The 19989-nt window shown below is 42.6% G+C and overlaps 1 protein-coding gene across 5 annotated transcripts in view; it reads right to left on the bottom strand.

Annotated features, from left to right (window-relative positions):
* TTC7B (tetratricopeptide repeat domain 7B) overlaps positions 1-19989 on the bottom strand; it is a 310511-nt gene that overhangs the window by 267058 nt on the left and 23464 nt on the right. For 3 of the 5 annotated variants that reach the window (XM_039537948.1, XM_039537945.1, XM_039537946.1), the window contains exons 2-3: positions 9096-9250; positions 7518-7686 (exon numbers count right to left, since the gene is read on the bottom strand). In XM_039537948.1, coding sequence (XP_039393882.1) covers positions 7518-7686; positions 9096-9250 — 324 coding nt within the window. Of the gene's footprint in view, positions 1-7517; positions 7687-9095; positions 9251-9914; positions 10095-19989 lie in introns of those variants that run through there. The other 2 variants (XM_039537947.1, XM_039537949.1) reach the window with 2 other exon arrangements.

Here is a 19989-nt window from a genome sequence, read left to right as displayed (position 1 = left end):
CAATCTTACATTTGATTGAGACTGATTGACAATTTCACTCCCCTGGCACAATCGAACTTTCTGTCCCAGGGTAAAGCTCATCTGTACAGGAGACAAAGCTTCCTTGGGCACCAACCCAAGACTGTGGAATGAACTCGCAACAAGAACTAAGGATCATCACAAACTTCACCACCTTCTGCTGTAAGTGCAAGTAGTATTTCTTTGACCATGCCTTCTCTAGCAAACTTAGAGCAAAATACATATGTATTATATATATATTTTTAATTCCAAAACAAAACACTCCTCGGCACACATTTCTCCCCCTGGAGAGAGAATGAGAGAACAAAAATGCGAGAAATATTAGTCACATTGTTTAGTGCACTACTGGAAGGTGCTCAGATACTACGGTGATGAGTGCAGTATAAGAGCCCATACATAATAAAATGGAACAGATGTTTCTTTTAACCTCTATAACTTATTTACTATCAATAAATCCCATACTACACAGGCATGGTCCTCCATTTGAGTCCTCGTACAGTCATGTATCTCCTCAGCTAGAGATAAAAGCAGTACCATGATCTAAGTTGCACTTTTACTGCAGGGTTAAGAGGAATGAAGATCCCTTCGTTATATAACAATGATTTTCAGACTCTCTTTGCAAATGCAATGCAGCCCGCAGATGATTTTTGTTCTCTAGTTTGATGACAGAATTATTCTAAATTGAGCATTGCGGGGGTGTGAAGACACTGAATCTTCAAGTTTGAGAGAGAAAGAAAGAAAGAAGGAGCTAAGATTTTCTGATACAGGCTATTGTATTTAAATACTTTTTAATGAACTTTTGCACTGTGTTTTGATAACAACCAATTTGACGGAGACTGCTTTTAGACACCTGCTCTACAAAAACTCATGCAGGAGCTTCCTTTTTCTTTTAAGGAATGTAGAGTCTTATTTGACAGTGACGCATTATGGTATATTTCATATTGCTTAGACCCTAGGTTCCCTGGAGCAAGAATTGTCTTCCTTGGTGTTCTACAGAGCACCAGGAACACTTTGGGTGCTCCACAAGCAAATATGAAAAACAGAATTTCTTCCATTATTAACTTGGCTATTTAAGCGCCATCACAAATATCAGTCTACCGTCCCTCAGAAACACTACCCCCAACCAAGTGCTGAGCTTCCACTGCATTTCCCCATACATCCAAGTTTTCAACCATCAGACATCAAATTCTAACTGCACAACTCAGCTCCAAGTTCTTTTGTCCTATTTTAATTCTGATTCAAACACCAAATGGCCATTCATCATTTCCTTAGGCTTTTCTGTAGCTGATATCACTATCCTACTAAGCACTAAGAAAATAATGTATTTAATATCCTTGCCTCAACCTACATTCCTATTATCCCTGAACCTCCAGTTCAACCAGAAACACACATTCTAATAAACCCACAAAAGCCAACAGGCACCAACCAATCTGACCGACCAACCAACCAACCAAAGCTTTTCTTCTAAGGTTAGGGACCACAGATCTCCATGCACATCTTTTTAGATGAAGGGAGACTCTACTAACTCTCAAGGCAAGAACAGTCTTCATAAAGGCTTCCGGGCCATTTCCTCCACCATTATAAGAATGGAAGATTTCTTACTGATAATTTCCTGTCTGTTAGCAGCATCTCCCATAATGCTGGACATCTGGGCTGCTTTCCTGTCTCTCTGCAGCTCACAGAGGTGGATCAGCATTTTAGTGGTCCGGCCACACCCCTTCTGCTCCTGCTTGCTGTCTGATGAGCTATTCCCAAGCTGTAAAACTTGTATAACATCATTAACAAATATTCCAGAGATAATGAAAAAATATGTATATTAGATCAGGAAGACCACCATCTGGTAATGATTCCACTTAATACCTGACCCTAGACTCATGAGTCATCAAGTGGGTAGAACTGTTAGAGATGCTGCTAGAAGAAAGAAAATTATCAGTACGAATTTTCTGTTCTCCATCCCAGCATCTCCCACAATTCTGGTTGACTGGGAAGTAGGAAGCAGTGAACAAATGTAGGATTGCTTCCTGGAATGGGGGGAAGAACGCGCACCGTCCTGACTGTTTATGTAGAACGTAGCCGTCGTATTGTCTGTGAGGACTGAAATAGATTTGCCTGTCAAGTGAAGTAGAAATGCCCGGCATGCTAGACCTGAGTTCCCTGACCTGATGTGCAAGGAGAGCTCTTGGACTCAAAGGCCTTGGATTCGGATAGGTCCTAAGTGGGCTCCCCAACCGAGGGCTGATGCGTTGCATACCAGGGACAGGGATGAGAGAGATCTTGAAAAGGGTACCCCCGCACATACCATGTGGCTGTCCAGCCACCACTGCAGTGAGTCTAGGACATGGGCCAGTACCATGAGAACTGAGTCCAGGTGATGGCGAGAGGGAGAGTAGACCATGGCTAGCCAGGTTTGCAGAGGTCTGAGTTGTAGCCTTGCATGTTGCACTACGTATGTGCACGATACCACATAGCCCAGGAAGCTCAGGCACTTTCATGGGGTTGTGATCGGATGACTTCAGAGAGATTGTTATCAGGGATGCAATAGCGAGGAACCAGTCATTTGGAAGCAGAGCTCTCACTTGCACCAAGTCAAGTATTGACACTATGAACTCTATCTTCTGGACTGGGATCAGGGTGGACTTCTGAAAATTTAACAGAAGGCCCAACGCATTGAAGGTTGATTGAATGAGACAGATGTCGGCCTCAACTCAAGTTCTGGACCAGACCTTTATCAGCCAGTCATCGAGGTATGGAAAGACATGGATGCCCCTTTTCCTTAGTCAGGCTGCTACTACTGGCATATATTTTATGAAAACCTGTGTGGCAGCCGACAAGCCAAACAGGAGCACCATGAACTATTAGTGACTTTGGTTTATTACAAACCTTGGGAAAATGTCTGTGACCAGGGAAGAACGAAATGTGGAAGTAAGCGTCCTTTAGATTGAGGGTGGCATACCAATTCCTGGGATCCAGCAAAGGGATGATGGAGGCCAAGGAGAACATGCAGAACTTCAGGTTCTTGAGATATCAGTTGAGACTGTGCAGGTCTAAAATGGGTCTGAGATCAAACACACACACCCCCCTCTTGATTTTCAGGAGCACGAAGTAGTGGGATTAGAACCCCCTTCCTCTCAAATGGGAGGGCACTTGCTCCACACCTCTCACCCGAAGGAGAGATTGGACTTCTTGTTCCAACAGGAGCTTGTGAGAAGAGGGACGGAGGGAAGGAGGGCAGGACAAGGTGGAGTGGATAGGAATTGGAAGGCGTAACCCAGTTCTATGGTGCTGAGGACCCATCGATCTGAAGTAATCTGGGTCCAGGCATCCAAGAAATAGGAAAGGTGATTGGAAAACAAGTGGGTAGCTGGATTCAGTGTAGAAGGGATTGATATATCAACCTCAATTATCTTGTCAAAATGAGTGCTTTGACAAGCCAGGATGCCTGGAGTCAGACTGCATAGGGCCTGTTGAGGATGACTGGGAAGGGGGCCTGCGCCTAAACTTCTGTTATACCTCCTGAGGGAGCTCTGAGGATTGCAACCAGGAACTCCTATGCATCGTCACCGCAGTCGCCATTGATCCGGCCGCAGAGACAGTGGCATCCAGGGTTGCTTGCAGGGAGGTCCGAGATACAGTTTTCCCTTCCTCAGTTACGGATTAAAACTCCTTTCTGGAGTCCTGTGGGAGAAGATCCTTGAATTTAATCAAGAATTGCCACATGTTGAAGTTGTAGCACCCCAGCAGGGCCTGCTGGTTTGCTATACAAAGTTGCAGGCCCACTGAAGAGTAAGTGTTGCACCCAAAGAGGTTTAGCTTTTTAGGGTCCTTTGACTTGGGCATAGAGCTTGGTTGTCCCTGGAGGGCTCCCTCATTGGCCACCGCAACCACCCATGATCCGAAGGGCGGGAGGTGTGTGAAGAGGAACTTGTACCTGGGCTGGAACAAAGTATTTATGCTTCGAGCATTTCACCATCAGTGGAAGTGAGGCAGGGGTATGCTAGAGGGCTTTAATAGGGTCCATGATGGCATCGTGCAGCACCAGGACTACTCTGGACTCTGCTGGCGACAGAATATCCAGGAGGTCATGTGTCACCTCCTTAACCACTTCTACTTGGACCCCTAGATTTGAGGCTACCTATTTGAGTAGGTCCTGATGTGCCTTATGGTCATCTGGAGGTGGAGATACCCCGGGTGCCACTGTGGCCTTATTCGGCAAGGATGAGGAGGCGGCTAAAGCCTGATGGGGAGCCTCAATTGGTATCTCAGTGTCTGCAGGAGCCTACAGGGCTTCTTGGGGTTCAGTGCCTTGTTCGTTACAGGAATCTGGTTCCGCGGTATCCCTGTAAAGTACCGTGGATGCTCTAGTGTCCGAAACGACCAAATAAGAGCATCTCAAAGACGTCCCTTGAGGCTGGGGAAACCCCCAAGGGTTCCAAAAGGGACACTGCATGGTGGTTGGGCCCCATGGGTACAGTGGCCAGGCACCCAGAGGTCCCGATGAACTCAATGCTGTAATGGAGTAGGAATAGCATGGAGAGCAGCAGGGTTGGCTGCTTTGGCAGAGTGAGTACACTTCTGTGTCCGAGTTTGATGAGGAGGAAGAAGTACACTGTGGAGACCAGAGGATGCCATGCCACTGGGTGCCAGTGAAGGCCACCTAGAGGACCTTCAGACTGTCAGAGACGATTTCCCCTTGGACAGCTGACACGGTGCTGGATGAGGCACTGGCATTGATTTCCTATTGCTTGGGGGCACTGGCAGTGCCGAGCCCTGACCCTCTGGGGAGCTCGGTACCAGCAGGGTTAGAAGATACCTTGCAGCCACAAAGGCTTTGGGGGGAGCAACAGGACCACAAACTGCAAGGTACAATGGTCTTAAGTGGGTATCATAGGACACTGCAGATGTGCTCGGGGCGCACATACACCTAAACTGGAATGGACTTACGCATGCACTTGAAGAAGAACATGTAGGCCCTGCAGCCAACTGCAATAAGGCAACTGTCCCCCAGGGATCTGCTTCCCTTGTGAAGTATTTTGGCCTCTGTGTTCATATGATTCACAAACGAGTTGGCTGAAGGGAGGCCAAGCATCTGAACAATGAGATAGAAAAACTCCTGATTCAGGTACCACTCAGAATGGTTGACCCTGAGCATGCTGCGCCAGTCTGTCTTTTGGTTCAGGTCCCCTTTGATGTGGATCACTTTAAGGGAAAGGAGGAATGGTCCCACCCACCTCACTATTTTCACTGCTTCGTGTGTAGTGCCCAACTCCTTGTTCCCCCTTAGCTGTTTAAATATGCAATCACAGTTGTATTGTTTGATTGAATTAGGATGTGGTTTCCCCTTAGGGTGGGCTGGAACCTTCACAGAGCTAACTTGACCAATCTCAGTTATAGGAGATTTATGCTGCAAGCCTGTTCCTTCTTGCTCCAGAGATCCTAGGCTGTTTGAGTTTCCAAGTGAGCTCCCCAGACCTGCTTTCAGGAACTAAAGGATCTGGAAGGCAGATAAGCAAGCCTTTACAGACGTTATCATGGGCTGACAACCACTGCAAAGAGTTGAATACCTACGTTGGAACCCATACTTGGTCTTTCATGTGTTCCAGGGAGTGGTCCCACACATTTTGTATGACGGCCTGAAGACTTCTGATGTGTGATTGTGCCCATGGAGTGATCCCTAAGCATGACACCAGGAATCCTAGCAGTTGGAAGCATAGCGCTATGGTAGGCTTCCTGCGGCTCTGAAGCATGAAAATAAATTCCTCGATGAAACTAGAGAACTTTTCTTGGCACTGGTGATGAAACTGTGCACCTGGAGAAGCACTGCCAAAAAACTGGGAAGAAAAGTTAAAATAGAAAGAGTAAGGACAAGAGTAAAAGAAACTGCCACTGTTTGCTGCTTCAGAGGCAGAGAAAACTGACAGCAAGCAGGAGCAGAGGGGAGGTGGCCAGACCCTGTGACTCCAAAAAGGTGATCTGCCTCTGTAAGCTGCAGAGAGAGAGAGAGAGCAGCCCAGGCATCTAGAATTGTGGGAGATGCTGGACTGCAGAAAAGGGAGGAGAGCCAAGAGAAGCAGTTGAAGGTTTCACTGTTATATTTTTGATTTGCTGAGTATCCAATGTATGTTTCTAGATTTCTTTTAAAAAGTACATTAAGAATATCCTCAATTTCCTACCACTTCCTTTAATCTAAATATTGCAATGATTTAGGAAGTATATTTCTCTCTCTTCTAGGAATCAAGGCTGCTATTTCCCGCACCTTTGTCTACAGTACATCTAATACTCGTCAACACTCAGCAGGGAACTGAGTTGATGGAAAACAGTCAGCCTTTTCCGAGACTAATGTTAGAAAAATTCTTTGATCAGTTGTCAGCAAATGCAACTGAGCCATCTCCTGAAAGACAGCAAACATAACTTATGACACTGTGCACTCATCGAGCCATAGCAAGAAATTTTAAATGCATTCCAAAACCCAGGTTTAATACACCAGTCAAGCAAAAACATCCAGACATAGTGAATTCCATAAGCTATGCCACAAACTGCCGCATTCTCAGAACACTGACACAGCTACAGGCTGTGTGTACGTAGCTCATAAAAGACGCCTCTAAACTGAAGTGGCACTGCCATCCTTAGACACAACACAAGCATTACAACTTTCACTGATGAGATACCACTCAGATAGGAAAATTAAGACAAATCATTTGAATTTTTGGATACATTTGTAAAAAAATCCACATCAGTACACACCCAAAATAAAATCCCACAGAAGAAAACCCTCCCATTCATACCAGTTATTTTATTTTATAATTACTATGATTATTACTATTATTATTATGGAACCGCCTGGCCAAGTGTAGTTGATAAAAAGCCAACTTGATTACTGATCTAAGGGCAGCAGGTTGTGGGTGAAAGATCTAAGCAAATAAAAGCGACTGACTCCACAAAGGAAACAGTGAAACTAAAAAAATACACAAATACTTAGTGCATTTGACACAAAAAGTTGTCAAATGCACTAAGTAAACTGAGGGGGAAATAAAGACAAATATTTTTTTTCTCTAATGCCTTTTAATTATAGTAATAGCAGGTGCTACGTTTTAACTACAGGAAATAAAAATTTCAGACAAATGTAACATTTAGGCTGAGGGTGCAATTTTAACATTTGAATCTGTGCTGAAAAACTACTAATACATATTTGCCAGAAGGAGGTTTAACAGTTAAGATGTAAACACTTAAATGTGTTTTGGATGGGTGGATGGAGGGGGAAGGACTAGAACAGAAATGTTGACAGAAATAACAGTCCTACCAACTTAGCACGTATTTAAATTAATCTAAAGGGATGAACGTTTCTTTCAGATATTTCTAAAGCACCCATCACTTTGGTATCTAAGCTCAGTGTCAACTGATATAGTATGAACAAATTTTCCTTCAGTCAAAAATAATAAAAGTAGAAATATTTCATTTGAAAGAATCAACCACAATTAATAAATAGATATGAGCAATCTTACCTTTGGTAGAATATGCTTCAGCTATCATCCTCAGCCTATAAGGAGGCACAGCAACAAGATGCAAGTCATCAACTTCAACCCTGGCATAAGTGTTAAGACCTTCTTTGTAATCACCTTCCACATAGTTTAACTTGGCCATAATTAAGTTGGCTTCTTGTAAGAATTCTGGCTAGAAGAAAGAGGAAGAAGATAAACTATATTTTCTGAGGCAAAACACTTTAAAAAATGACAAAAAAAGTTATCTGCACCCTAGTAATTTCCACCATATTCTGAAAGCCTTTCCAGCAGATATTTCATTCCCAGATTACAGTTTATTATTTTTATTCTGTAGTTAAATTTTCAGATAATATTTGGGAGGCTACTACAGAAAAACACATATTGAGTCCCTCACCAAGCTACAGAACAGTGATTTTATTCCTACCAGTCATTTTTAAACTTGGAAATACATATTATTTCATATCTGCATTATGTGAGCATCCTTGAATCTGTATTAGGATCCTAGTGTGCCAGGTGGTGTACAAACATTTAAGATGACACACCCTTGCCACCCAGGAAGTTTAAAGTTTAACATGACAACCAATACATGAAGGTAGAAGTAGGAGATGATGAACTATAAATTTATCACTGTTATTTTAAGTTTAGTAATTATGCACTGGCTTTTCCCAACTGCTCCTCAGCCTAGTCATTTTAATTTGGTTGATTTCTTGTAAGTGGAGAGGAGGGTCTTGAAAAAGAATTCACATGAAGAGAGGTCAGTACCCCCACAGATCAGTTTAAGGAGGGCATGGATGAAATCGCAAAGATGGCTGTGGAAGATGACAAATAGGGTGTTGAAATAGCATCAATGGTGGGGCAAAGGGGAACAGGGAGACACAGTAATATGCAGTAGTGAATAAATATGGAGTGAGAGCATTGTGAAGTGCCTTGAAGGGGAGGACATATATATTTCACATCCAACACCAAGCATTATAGTTTGATGATGAATATCTAAAGGTGGGCCAGAATGGGCTCCAAGTAGAATCGAGGATAAAAACATCTTGTATGGTTTTCCTCAAAACATGGAACAGTTTGCAGTTTCACTACAGTGCTGAATATTTACATTGATTTTGTTTTCTTAATAGAAGGGGATCTTTATTGGTGTAGGAATGCTCTGAGACTATTTCAGTAATGTTTGTGATGCACTTTGACATAACCAAATGCAAGGTACTATGGGAATGCAAAGTGTTATTATTCCTTGAAATGCATTATCTGTGTCAAGTATCATGTTACTGTGTAAATAAGCTGTTCACAAGACATCTTGAAAATTCTTTTGAATTTTTAAGCATCCCTGGGGACAACATCTTTCTTTCAAATGTTATCTTTCAATATTAGAATGAAAAAATGGTCTGAACAAAATTCCATAAGCAAATTAAAGGGATCAAATCCCAAAATACTGAAGATATTCTGGAAGTAATAAAATTGCTTAACAAGAACACTGTAACCAGAGAATTATCTGAGCTCTCATAAAGCTTTTCTTCTCAAATAACTTCCAATTATATCCTTAATTTTCTAACCCCTCCTCCAGACTTATGTGAATACCTTTAGGTTTCCTCTGTCAAGTGCTGCAGTGAGATGTTTCCTGACCTCGGTCAGCTTTGGCCGGGGACCCCAGGGACTAGTGCCCTGTTTAAAAGGATTTTCCTTCAAAAACTGTTCTAGTTTGGACTCCCCAAGGAGAAGTTCTGCCATGTCATCTATAAAGAGAAAAAACAGCGTCAAAGGGAAAAAGTCTTCACAACAGTAATAGCCATTCTATCCAGCTGATATTTCACACAGATTACAGTGGAAGCATACAGCAGGGGAGGTAATTATTTTTAGGTCTGGACTTTAAATGCAGAACTAGACACATTAAGGGCCACTGACCCAGATTTAACTCGGTGTTATAAAAGTGTTTATTATTTGATTTTTCAATTTATCATTTAAATACTTATCATAGCATTATAGGAGCACTACAGCATTATAGTCACAGAGATTAAGGCAAATCTATTTCCCATTAATTGGGATCTAATACTCTATGACCTTTTGTTTTTTTAAATAAAAAACCATTGACGAGAGGTGCAGCTCTCAGGGCTTTCCAAATATAGGTAAACTCAGCATTTGATGAATTTCTGGCAGTGGTGAATTCCAGAGGCAAGCACCTGATACCAAGAATGCCCTACCCCATCTCACAAACATCATACTTGCAATAGCTAGATTAAGATTTCTACCTGAATACAACAAAGAATCCTGTGGCACCTTATAGACTAACAGACGTTTTGCAGCATGAGCTTTCGTGGGTGAATACCCACTTCTTCGGATGAAAGTCTGATGGATTTTACAGATCCAGACTAACACGGCTACCCCTCTGATACTTGATACCTGAATACAGATTATGTGGCAGCTCAGAGACGGAGATGTCCCTCAGGATTTCCTGGGCAATTAGGGCATTACAGATGGTGACCAGCTACTTGAATTTTATCTGGAGGTTAACCAGCAGCCAGCACTAGCATTTCCATCTTGGAAAACTGACTGTCATTCAGTTTCCCATTTTTGCCAGACCTTGGAAAAACAAGACAATGGCTCAATCTTGGTCTGATAAAAAGGTGACAGAGCTATGAAACTCAGGAGGTTGAGAACACTGTAACCCTTATCAGCTTCCCAAGTGCCTTCACCTACATGTTCAACAAAACAGGTAATAAGACTGGGCTTTGCGATTCTGATACCATTCTAAACAGATTCCTTCCACTGTGCCAGGTCTCACAAACACATCATCAGCACCTTATGTTTGACATTATTAAGACTGCTAAAAGATCTAGCTGATTAGCGCATCTGGCCTGTGTACACTGAAATTATGAAGTCAGAGTGAGTAATGCTGTTTCTGTATCATATCCTGATCTTAAATGTGACAGGGAGATGTCTAAAGGACAAAAGGATGCCAGATACCATTTCATTTGACCTGACAGAAGCAGCAACAACTCTGGACAATCTTTCAATCCACATATCAATGGTGTACATTTCCCATTTCAAAACAGAAAAAATAGTAATTTTGCTCAGTATGTATCCAAATAATTTCAATAAAGATAAAAATCTTCCTCTTACTGATTTGTAGAGCACCCAGCCTCTCAAAAATAAGTCAGTGCTGAGTTGCCAGCTCTTATCAACTCCTGTCCTGAATATTCACCAACGTATTGAATTATATATACTAGCAGGCAAGTGCCACTGTTCTGTAGGCATCAGCAATATGGGGAAATGGTTTGAGTTAGAACTATTCCTGTCTTGAAACCTATACATGCCTTTGTCAAAAGGCAAACTGACATTTGATTATTTTACTCCTAGAACAATGAACCCAAAGTTCTCAGAAGAAGTGTTTTCATTTCATAGACCTAGTCTATGCTACGACTTTAGGTCGAATTTAGCAGCGTTACCTCGATTTAAGCCTGGACACAACGTTACCTCGATTTAAGCCACATAACAAAGCCCTTTTTTTCGACTTAAAGGGCTCTTTAAATCGATTTCTTTACTCCACCTCCGACGAGGGGATTAGTTCTGAAATCGGCCTTGCCAGGTTGAATTTGGGATAGTGTGGACGCAATTCGATGGTATTGGCCTCTGGGAGCTATCCCAGAGTGCTCCATTGTGACCGCTCTGGACAGCACTCTCAACTCAGATGCACTGGCCAGGTAGACAGGAAAAGGCCCGCAAACTTTTGAATTTCATTTCCTGTTTGGCCAGCATGTGAGCAACACATCTTGAAGGGAAGGGGAGCCAAGAGAAGCAGTTGTTGGTTTCACTGTTATATTTTTGATTTGCTGGGGCAACTGACAACATGGCTTACAGGGAATTAAAATCAACAAAAGGGGAGGCTTTGCATCACGGAGAAACACAAACAACTGTCACACAAAATGGCCCCCTCAAGGACTGAACTCAAAACCCTGGATTTAGCAGGCTGTTGATTTCACAAAACAAAACGGGTCAATTTCTTGTTTTGATCCATCTGTCTTTTACAGCTGAGGCTGGCAGCAGACAGTGCAGTACAACTGCTAGCAATAGTCATCTCCTGGGTGCTCGGCAGAAGATGCTACATTATGATTGCTAGCCATCTTCATCTCCTGGCTGCTTGCCAGAAGACGGTGCAGTACGAGTGCTAGCCATCGTCATCTCCTGGGTGCTCGGCAGAAGATGGGAATGACCTGGCTGAGTCACTCCTATGTCTGCCCAGGTGCCCCTTACCGACCTCACTGAGGTCGGCTAAAAGAGCAACCAGGAATACGACGACGACGGACGACGACGGCTACCAAGTGTAATGCACCGTCTGCTGCCAAAAGGCAATGAACTGCCACTGTGTTGCAATGCAGTCTCACGTCTACCAGCACCCAGGAGACGTACGGTGACAGTGAGCTGAGTGGGCTCCATGCTTGCCATGGTATGGCGTCTGCTCAGGTAACCCAGGAAAAAAGGCGCGAAACGATTGTCTGCCGTTGCTTTCACGGAGGGAGGGAGGGAGAAGGGGGCCTGACGACATGTATCCAGAACCACCCGTGACACTGTTTTTGCCCCATCAGGCATTGGAATTCCAATGGGCAGCGGAGACTGCGAGAACTGTGGGATAGCTACCCACAGTGCAACGCTCCGAAAGTTGATGATAGCCTTGGTACTGTGGACACAGTCCGTCGACTTGATGCACTTAGAGCATTTTGTGTGGGGACACACACAATCGACTGTATAAAAACGATTTCTAAAAGACCAACTTCTATAAATTCGACCTAATTTCATAGTGTAGACATATCCATAGTGTGTCAGTGACACTAGAGTTAGTTTAGGTTTAGTTAGACTAACAAGCCAAACTAGAGTTGTGAAATAAATGCCAATATTTTCCACTTACATATTTTGAAAAATAGGCTAGAGATGACTTCCAATACAATGTACTCACTGAAGCTCTTACAACCAAACTAATCACCTTATGCACTGAATTTGATAACCTTGAATTAAATGTTTCAACTCTTAAATAAACCTCGAATGAAAGGGTCTCATAGCAAAGAAGATCTTTTGATTTAAGTAAAAGACAAGGAACACATTGTTAACTGCTGCAGGAAACCAGCAGGTTAAGGAGGCTTTTAGTATTTGCTTCATCACTCATAAGGACTGAGCATTTTTATGAAATTCACAAGACTAAATAATGCTTACAAAATACTCCTTGTGTTTACAAAGCAAGGAAATCTTTCCCAGTGGCATGAGTTTTTCTACAATTATCAAGATATTTTAAACTGTGACTTTAATAGCTGCAATTTGTAATCAAAAAGGTCATTACAGCTTTTTAAGGGCAGACTCTCAAAATTAGGACATCAGTTACAAAGTCTGAAGCAGATTCTAATACTTTACAGGTAAATTTTTATTGTACAGTATCTGAAGAAATAAAGATATGGCAGACCAATATGCTCCCAAACATTACGCAGTGCTGACACTTGCCCCTTTCAGGAAAGGTTAACTTCACTACCACTTCACATTCTGAAGCAACTTAAGCGACACTGCAACAAAATCATTTAACTGTAACAGTCTGCTCAGAAGGAAAGAATAGAAAATAATGGCATAAGGGATGATTCAATGCTGAAAATGAGAAAAAGGACAAGCCATATAGCAACAGCAAGTGGAAGAAAGTAACCTTGTATCATTGATCCAATAAATATTTTACAGATAATGATTCACAGGCATTCCAGCACAAAGTAATCTGCATCAATACCAATAGGCCTGCTGCAAGTGCTGATATGACAGTGAACATATACTGAAATGTATAAAATTTACAATACAATAAGGCACCATTTTCAAAGGTACCAGAACTCTAGAATGGAAGCATATTTTTAAAATACTTGATATGGTACCTTTTCACTTTGCTATAGGCAGCTAATTATGTATTTTCTATTTTTCTTCAAACATGGCTTAAACTGTAACAGACTAGATGAGTGCAAACAGTTTGAATCTAACGAAGGACACTACTCACAAAATACTTGGGATACAAAAGAAGAGATCTGTATCTAACATTATAGGTCATATTCCATCCCCATGGATACATCCTCATTTCAAATTTCATTGAAATAACCATTCCAATATCAATTTGAAAAACAGGTAACAGAATCGGACACAAGCTTACAATAAAACTGCACTTCAAACATGTTCACAGACCCCCAGGATTCTGTCACCTGCCTTTCAGAGGAAAGATTACTGAGGGTACGTCTATACTGCAATTAAACACCCACGGCTGACCCATATGAAGGGCTCGGGCTACGGGGCTATAAAATTCTGATGTACACCTTTGGGGCTCAAGCTGGAGCTCAAGCTCAGGGACCCCGTGATGGGGTAGGCTATTTTTTAACAATTATCTGGAAGTAAACAAAATTATTGCTAATAAAATTTGCAGATGATACAAACACTGGTGGAGAGGTAAATAATGAGGAGGACAGGTCAATCACAGAGAACAATCTGGATCGTTTGGTAAGCTGGGCCCCTTCAAACAAAATACACTTTAATACAGCCACATACTATCAGGCACTGACTTCAATAATTAGGCCTAATGGCTGCAGCATGGGTCACGACGAGGCACAGGTTTGGGTCTGGGCCAAGGGTGGCCCTGAAATTGAGATCCGGGGGCAGGACAGGATCAAAACCAAGATCAGAGTCTATAGATAAACCAGGATCAGAACCATAGCCAGAGGCAGAACAGAAGTCGAATCTGGGAGGTCAGAGTCCAAAGACAAGCCAACCTGATACCAAAGTCGGAGTTCAGATATGCGCCAAAGCTCAAAACCAGATAGAGTCTGAGGCTTTGGGGGTGTGACATGAGGGGGGCTGTAACTCAAAGTAGCACCCTTTAACTTCCATAATCATCATTTGTATATGGTTGTGATATTTCTTCCAAACCATGTCTTGTAAGCTATTATATTAAAGATCATGATCTGCTGAAATTCACTGTTCTGTTAAAATATGTACATCGTTATTGTGTATGAAGTTATGAGATTCTGCTCTATGGCTGTTATTGAAATATGTTGCGAGTCTGGGAGACGCCCACAGCCAGCTCTCCAAGGACAACAAAGAAGGTGACCCACACCCAGGCGGGCGATAAATGACTATCACCAACCATGGACCAGCAGGGGAATTGTAAACAAGAGATTTACAAATTCAATAAGAGACAGTTGCGCAAGCACCACACAATAGGGACTGCTCAACTCTGACTCAGCAAAGCCCACCAGGACGTCTGGGCCATTGTTTTTCCAGGAACATGAATTGAGAGTATAAAATAAGAGACACTGAAATCATGAGACCACCTACTCTGAAGGCAACAAGAACACTGGGAAGACAAGGACTTTGAACTGGGGAGATTGGTCCCAGGCTGAGAAGGGAATTCAGACTGTGTATTAAGAACTGTAACCTGCCTTCAACAACCAATGGAGTGAGAAAAACTGTTTGATTCAAATCTTACTAAGAATGATAAAGTTGAGGATGTAGAATGAGTATTAGGTAACATCTCTGACCTTTATGCCTACTACTTACAATCACTTTAAATCTATCTTTCTGTAATTAATAAACTTCTTTTAATGTTTTATCTTTACCAGTGAGTTTGTCTAAAGCATTTGGGAAAAAGATAGTTACCATTTCCGTAACTGGTGTTCAAGATGTGTTGCTCACATCCATTCCATATTATATGTGCGTGCTCGCCACATGCACTGGTGCTGGAAGCTTTTCCCCCAGTGGTATTCGTAGGGGACCAGCTCTGGAACCCTCTGGAGTGGCACGCACATGCCTCAGTATAAGGGGTGCCGCCGGCTCCCCCAAAGCTCATTTTCTTCTTGCTGGAAACTCCGACAGTGGGGAAGGAGGGTGTCTCATGGAATGGACATGAGCAACACAGGGTTCCCTCCCCACTTTGAACTTTTGGGTACAGATGTGGTGACCCTTATGAAAGACCCCTTAAGCTTATTTCTACCAGCTTAGGTTAAAAACTTCGCCAAGGCACAAATTCTTCCTTGTCCTTGGAGAGTATGCTGCCACCATCAAGTGAGTTAGCCAAAGATTCAGGAAAAGGACCACTTGGAGTTCCTGTTTTCCCCAAATATCCCCCCAAACCTATTCACCCCCTTTCCTGGGGTGGCTTGAGAGTAACCAAGGTGAGCACAGACCAGACCCTTCAGTTTCTGGGACACTAAAACCCCAATCAGATTCTTAAAAACAGAACTTTTATTATAAGAAAAAAAAGTAAAAAACAACCTCTGTAAAATTAGGATGGAAGGTAACTTTACAGAGTAATAAGAGTTAAAACACAGAGGACTTCGCTCTAGGCAAAACTTTAAAGTTACCAAAAAACAGGAATATACCTCCCTCTTAGCATAGGGAAAATTTACAAACTAAAACAAAAGATTCTCTAAAGCATTTCCTTGCTATTACTTACTATTTTTGTAATATTAGAGGCATCAGTTCAGTAGGGGCTGGATTACTTGCATGGTCTCTCCCTTTGTTTCCCAAGAGAACACCCACAAAGCATAAAACAAAGCCTTCTCCCCCCGCCCCCAATCTGAAAGTATTTTTTATGCTACCCTTATCTGTATGTTTATGACAATCTTGAAGAACACCAGTAAGGGAAAACGTAACTGTCTTTTCTTCTTCAAGTACTTGCTCATGTCCATTCCATATTAGGTGACTCCCAAGCAGTAGAGAGGCGGGTAGGAGTTCATGGAGTCTGTGCTCCTCCTTGTCTGTTGACGTAGAGCATTGAGGCCGTATTGTCCGTAAACACTCTTACCACTTTGCTGACAGATGCAGTGGGAAGACCCTGCAGGCCAAACATACCGCTCTGAGCTCCTTGACATTTATGTGCAACGTCATTTCCTCTGGGGACCATGTCTCTTGGGTCTGTAACTTGTCTAGATGCACTCCCCAGATGACCGAAGCATCTGGTATCAGTTTGACCGACTGGCGCGGGCTGTCGAATGAAACGTCTTCCAGAACAGCCTTGGGGTAGGTCCACCATTGCAGGGAGATAAGTATCACTGGTGGGACAGTAACGACCTTGTGTAAGTGATCTCTGGACTGCGAATAAACTGTCGCCAGCCACTTCAGAATGTGACCCTTGCAGCAGCCTTGCATGGTGGACAACATACGTACATGCTGCCATGTGGCCCAGCAGATGCAGACATACCCGGACTGTGGGTAGAGGGAACGCAGAGACCCCCCGCAATGAGGTCCACCATCGTCTGGAACCAATCCTGTGGCAGGAATGCTCTGGCACAGGTGGAGTCAAGCCCTGCTCTGATTAATTCTATCCTTTGCACCGGATAGAATGTTGACTTCTTGTCGTTCAACAGGACCAGGGACCGGCACGTGACCTGCAGCACCGCAATGTCCCGTTGGACTTGAGACCTGGAGCGGCCTTTGATCAGTCATCGAGATATAGGTATATTTGAATGCCCCGATGCCTGAGGTAAGCTGCTACCACCAACATGCACTTGGTAAACACCCTTAGTGCTGTCGCTAGACAGAAAGGGAGGACAGCAAACTGGTAGTGGTCTGATCCCACCATGAAGCGCAGGAAACATCTGTGTCCTTGGAAGATCGTTATATGACACTACACGTCCTTCAAGTGGAGGGCAGCATGCCAGTCTCCCAGATCCAGGGAGGATATGATGGAGACCATGAGCAACTTCAACTTCTTTAGGTATTTGTTGAGGTCTCACAGGTCCAGGATGGATCTTAGACCGCCTTTGGGATTAGAAAGTACCGGGAACAGAATTCCTTGTTCCTGTACTCGCAAGGAACTTCCTCCACCGCTCCCAGCTGCAGCAGGACCTTCACCTCCTGCACGAGGAGACTTTCGTGAGAAGGATCCCTGAAGAGGAACAGGGAAGGTGGGTGGGTGGGTGTTAGAAAGAAACTGGAGGATATAGCCCTGGGCCACTGTGCTGAGGACCCAGCGGTCTATGCAGGGAGGAAAAAAGAAAGGTGGTTTCAGAAACACAGAGAGGATGGATCCAAGGTACAGTCTGATAGGTTGCCCTGGGGCGCACCCTCAAAACACTCGCTTGCCACCCTGCCTATTGAGGGAGGCGCCTGACTGGATAAAGTGTGGAGGTTAATGGCTTTGGCAATGTTTGTAGCCTCTGCTCTTCTTATGAGCGGTCTTCTGCCTGGGTTGGCTCCCTTGACTCTGGCTATTGCGGCTTGAACCACTTACGGGCCAGACCCGGGATGTAGAGCCCTAGGGTTTTCAATGTAGTACAGGAGCCCTTCAACCTGTGAAATTTATTGTCTGTCTGCTCAGCAAACAGTGCCTGGCTGTTGAAGGGAAGGCTGTGTATCGACTGCTGGGCCTCTGTCGACAAGCCTGAGAGAAGGAACCAGGATGCTTTCCTCATGGAGATGACCAAGGCCATGGTGCATGCCGCGGAGTCCACCATGTCCAAGGCTACTTGCAGGGCCACTCTGGCCACAGCCTTGCCCTCATTGAAGATCGGCCAGAACTCCTTCCTGGCATCCACGGGAAGCAAATCCTCAAACAAGGCCATGGCTTATCGCATACCGAAGTCATATCAGAAAAGGAGGGCTTGATTTTTTTTTAATTTAAATCAGATACATTATAGCTCAAAGATATCTCATCATGGAATAAGGATTATAAATTCTAATTCTATAGTATGAGACAATATATTTATGTAATGTTTATGAAAAGTTTTGTAAATGAGTTCCAATAGTTCATGGATTAGGGACCCAATCTTAGGGAGCTCCAGGGCCTTCTGTACAGATTATTTAGGTTAATCTTTCTATCTATCCAATGGGATTCAGTGCTCAGTCTAGAAGATACCATCAGAAATGCTTAGTTTTGCAGTTCTCAAACTGTGGCTTTGTGTCTCCAGAGATAACATGCTTCTTAACAGCAAAAATGGTTTAAATAAACAAATTAATATATTGAGGTGAGAAATAACAGACCTCAACCCTATTGTCCTTCTGCAAATTTGTGTACACAGAGTCAATCCCTCACCACTCTCTAAAAGTGCAATGTTTCAAAAGTTCAATGAACAGAATTGTTAAGATTGGGAGACAGGGGGAAGGAGGAGAAGAAAAAGATAAAAGGTGAGAAGGGAGAGAGACAGGTAGTAGAAACAAAAGGGAAATTATTTGAGCAGCATATTCCAGAAGTCTTGAGGGCTTTCTGAGTGTAGCCTTCATTGATTTGAGAACTACCATCCCATTCTCTCACTAGAAGGGAAAACCTATAATGCCAGCAGGCCGTAAAAGAGACCCAGTTTGGAAATATTTTAATGAAGTTCCTCTACCTGTGGGTCAGACAGGCATGCAAGCAAAATGCAAAGAGCGCAACAAAGAAATGCAAGGCCTGGTTGTCCGAATGAAACAACATCATGAGAAGTGTTCCTTCTCAGGAGGAAGCAGCACTGAAGATGATGAAAGGAACATGTCCGAACATGCAGGATCTTAAAGTTGGTAAACTTTTTCATTTCATACTTTTCTTAAGGACTGCTGAAGAAGAGGAGTTGGCTATGACATGGACATCCAGCAATCATCCCTCCATAATGCCAACTATAATAAACTTCAGAACTAAGAGTGAACCATTCAAGAAATATATGTTTGCTGATGATGTTTTAAAGAAAGTCACACCAGTGAACTGGTGGAAGTCACTTAAGCACTTGGATTCAGAGACTGTCGAAGTGATAATCTCACTTTTAACAGCAGTAGCTTCTTCTGCCGGTATTGAAAGAATATTTTCTTCCTTTGGACTAATTCATTCCAAATTGGGAAATCCTTTGGGACCTGAAAAAGCAGGAAAGCTTGTTTTCTTTTCTAGATTATGAATAAACAGGAAAATGAAGGTGAAAATGATTGAGTTAGCTGCAGAGGCCAATATTTTAAGTTTCTCATGTTGACCTGGCTGACAGTCGATTTAATTTTTTTTTTAATATTTAATTTAACTATTTTAAAAACAATTTTAACAAAAACAAACCTGATTTTAAAAAAATTTGAATGTTTAAATTCAAAATTTCACATGCTTGTTTTGTTAAAATAGGATATGTTTGCTGTTGAAGAAAAAAATCTAGAATACATAATGTTGTTTTATTTAAATAAAACAATGTAAATGTCTGTCTGATTATGTTCTCCTCCTAATACAGCATGGCAAGAAAATCCTCCAAATATTAATGATTAACCAATTGGATTGGAGATCGTTGACCTCCCAATGACTTCATAAATATCTGCTTCAATTACCTTTGGTAAATGAAATAACTAAACAATCATTAGTTTTACAGCTATATCAGAAAATCAATCTGAAAAGTTTTCAAAATAAATCTCTTTAAAAATGTATAGTGTGTGCCTTCTAAAAATGAAACCTACATCCATCTCTGAGTTGTGAAGAATATGTATTAAGGTTATAACAACCAACAAGAAAAACGGTTACTCACCTTCT

The sequence above is a fragment of the Mauremys reevesii genome, linkage group 4 (assembly GCF_016161935.1).
Source record: "Mauremys reevesii isolate NIE-2019 linkage group 4, ASM1616193v1, whole genome shotgun sequence".
Taxonomy (NCBI): domain Eukaryota; kingdom Metazoa; phylum Chordata; order Testudines; family Geoemydidae; genus Mauremys; species Mauremys reevesii.
Note: the sequence above shows the minus strand (reverse complement) of the source record. Positions and strands in the feature narration are given on the sequence as shown.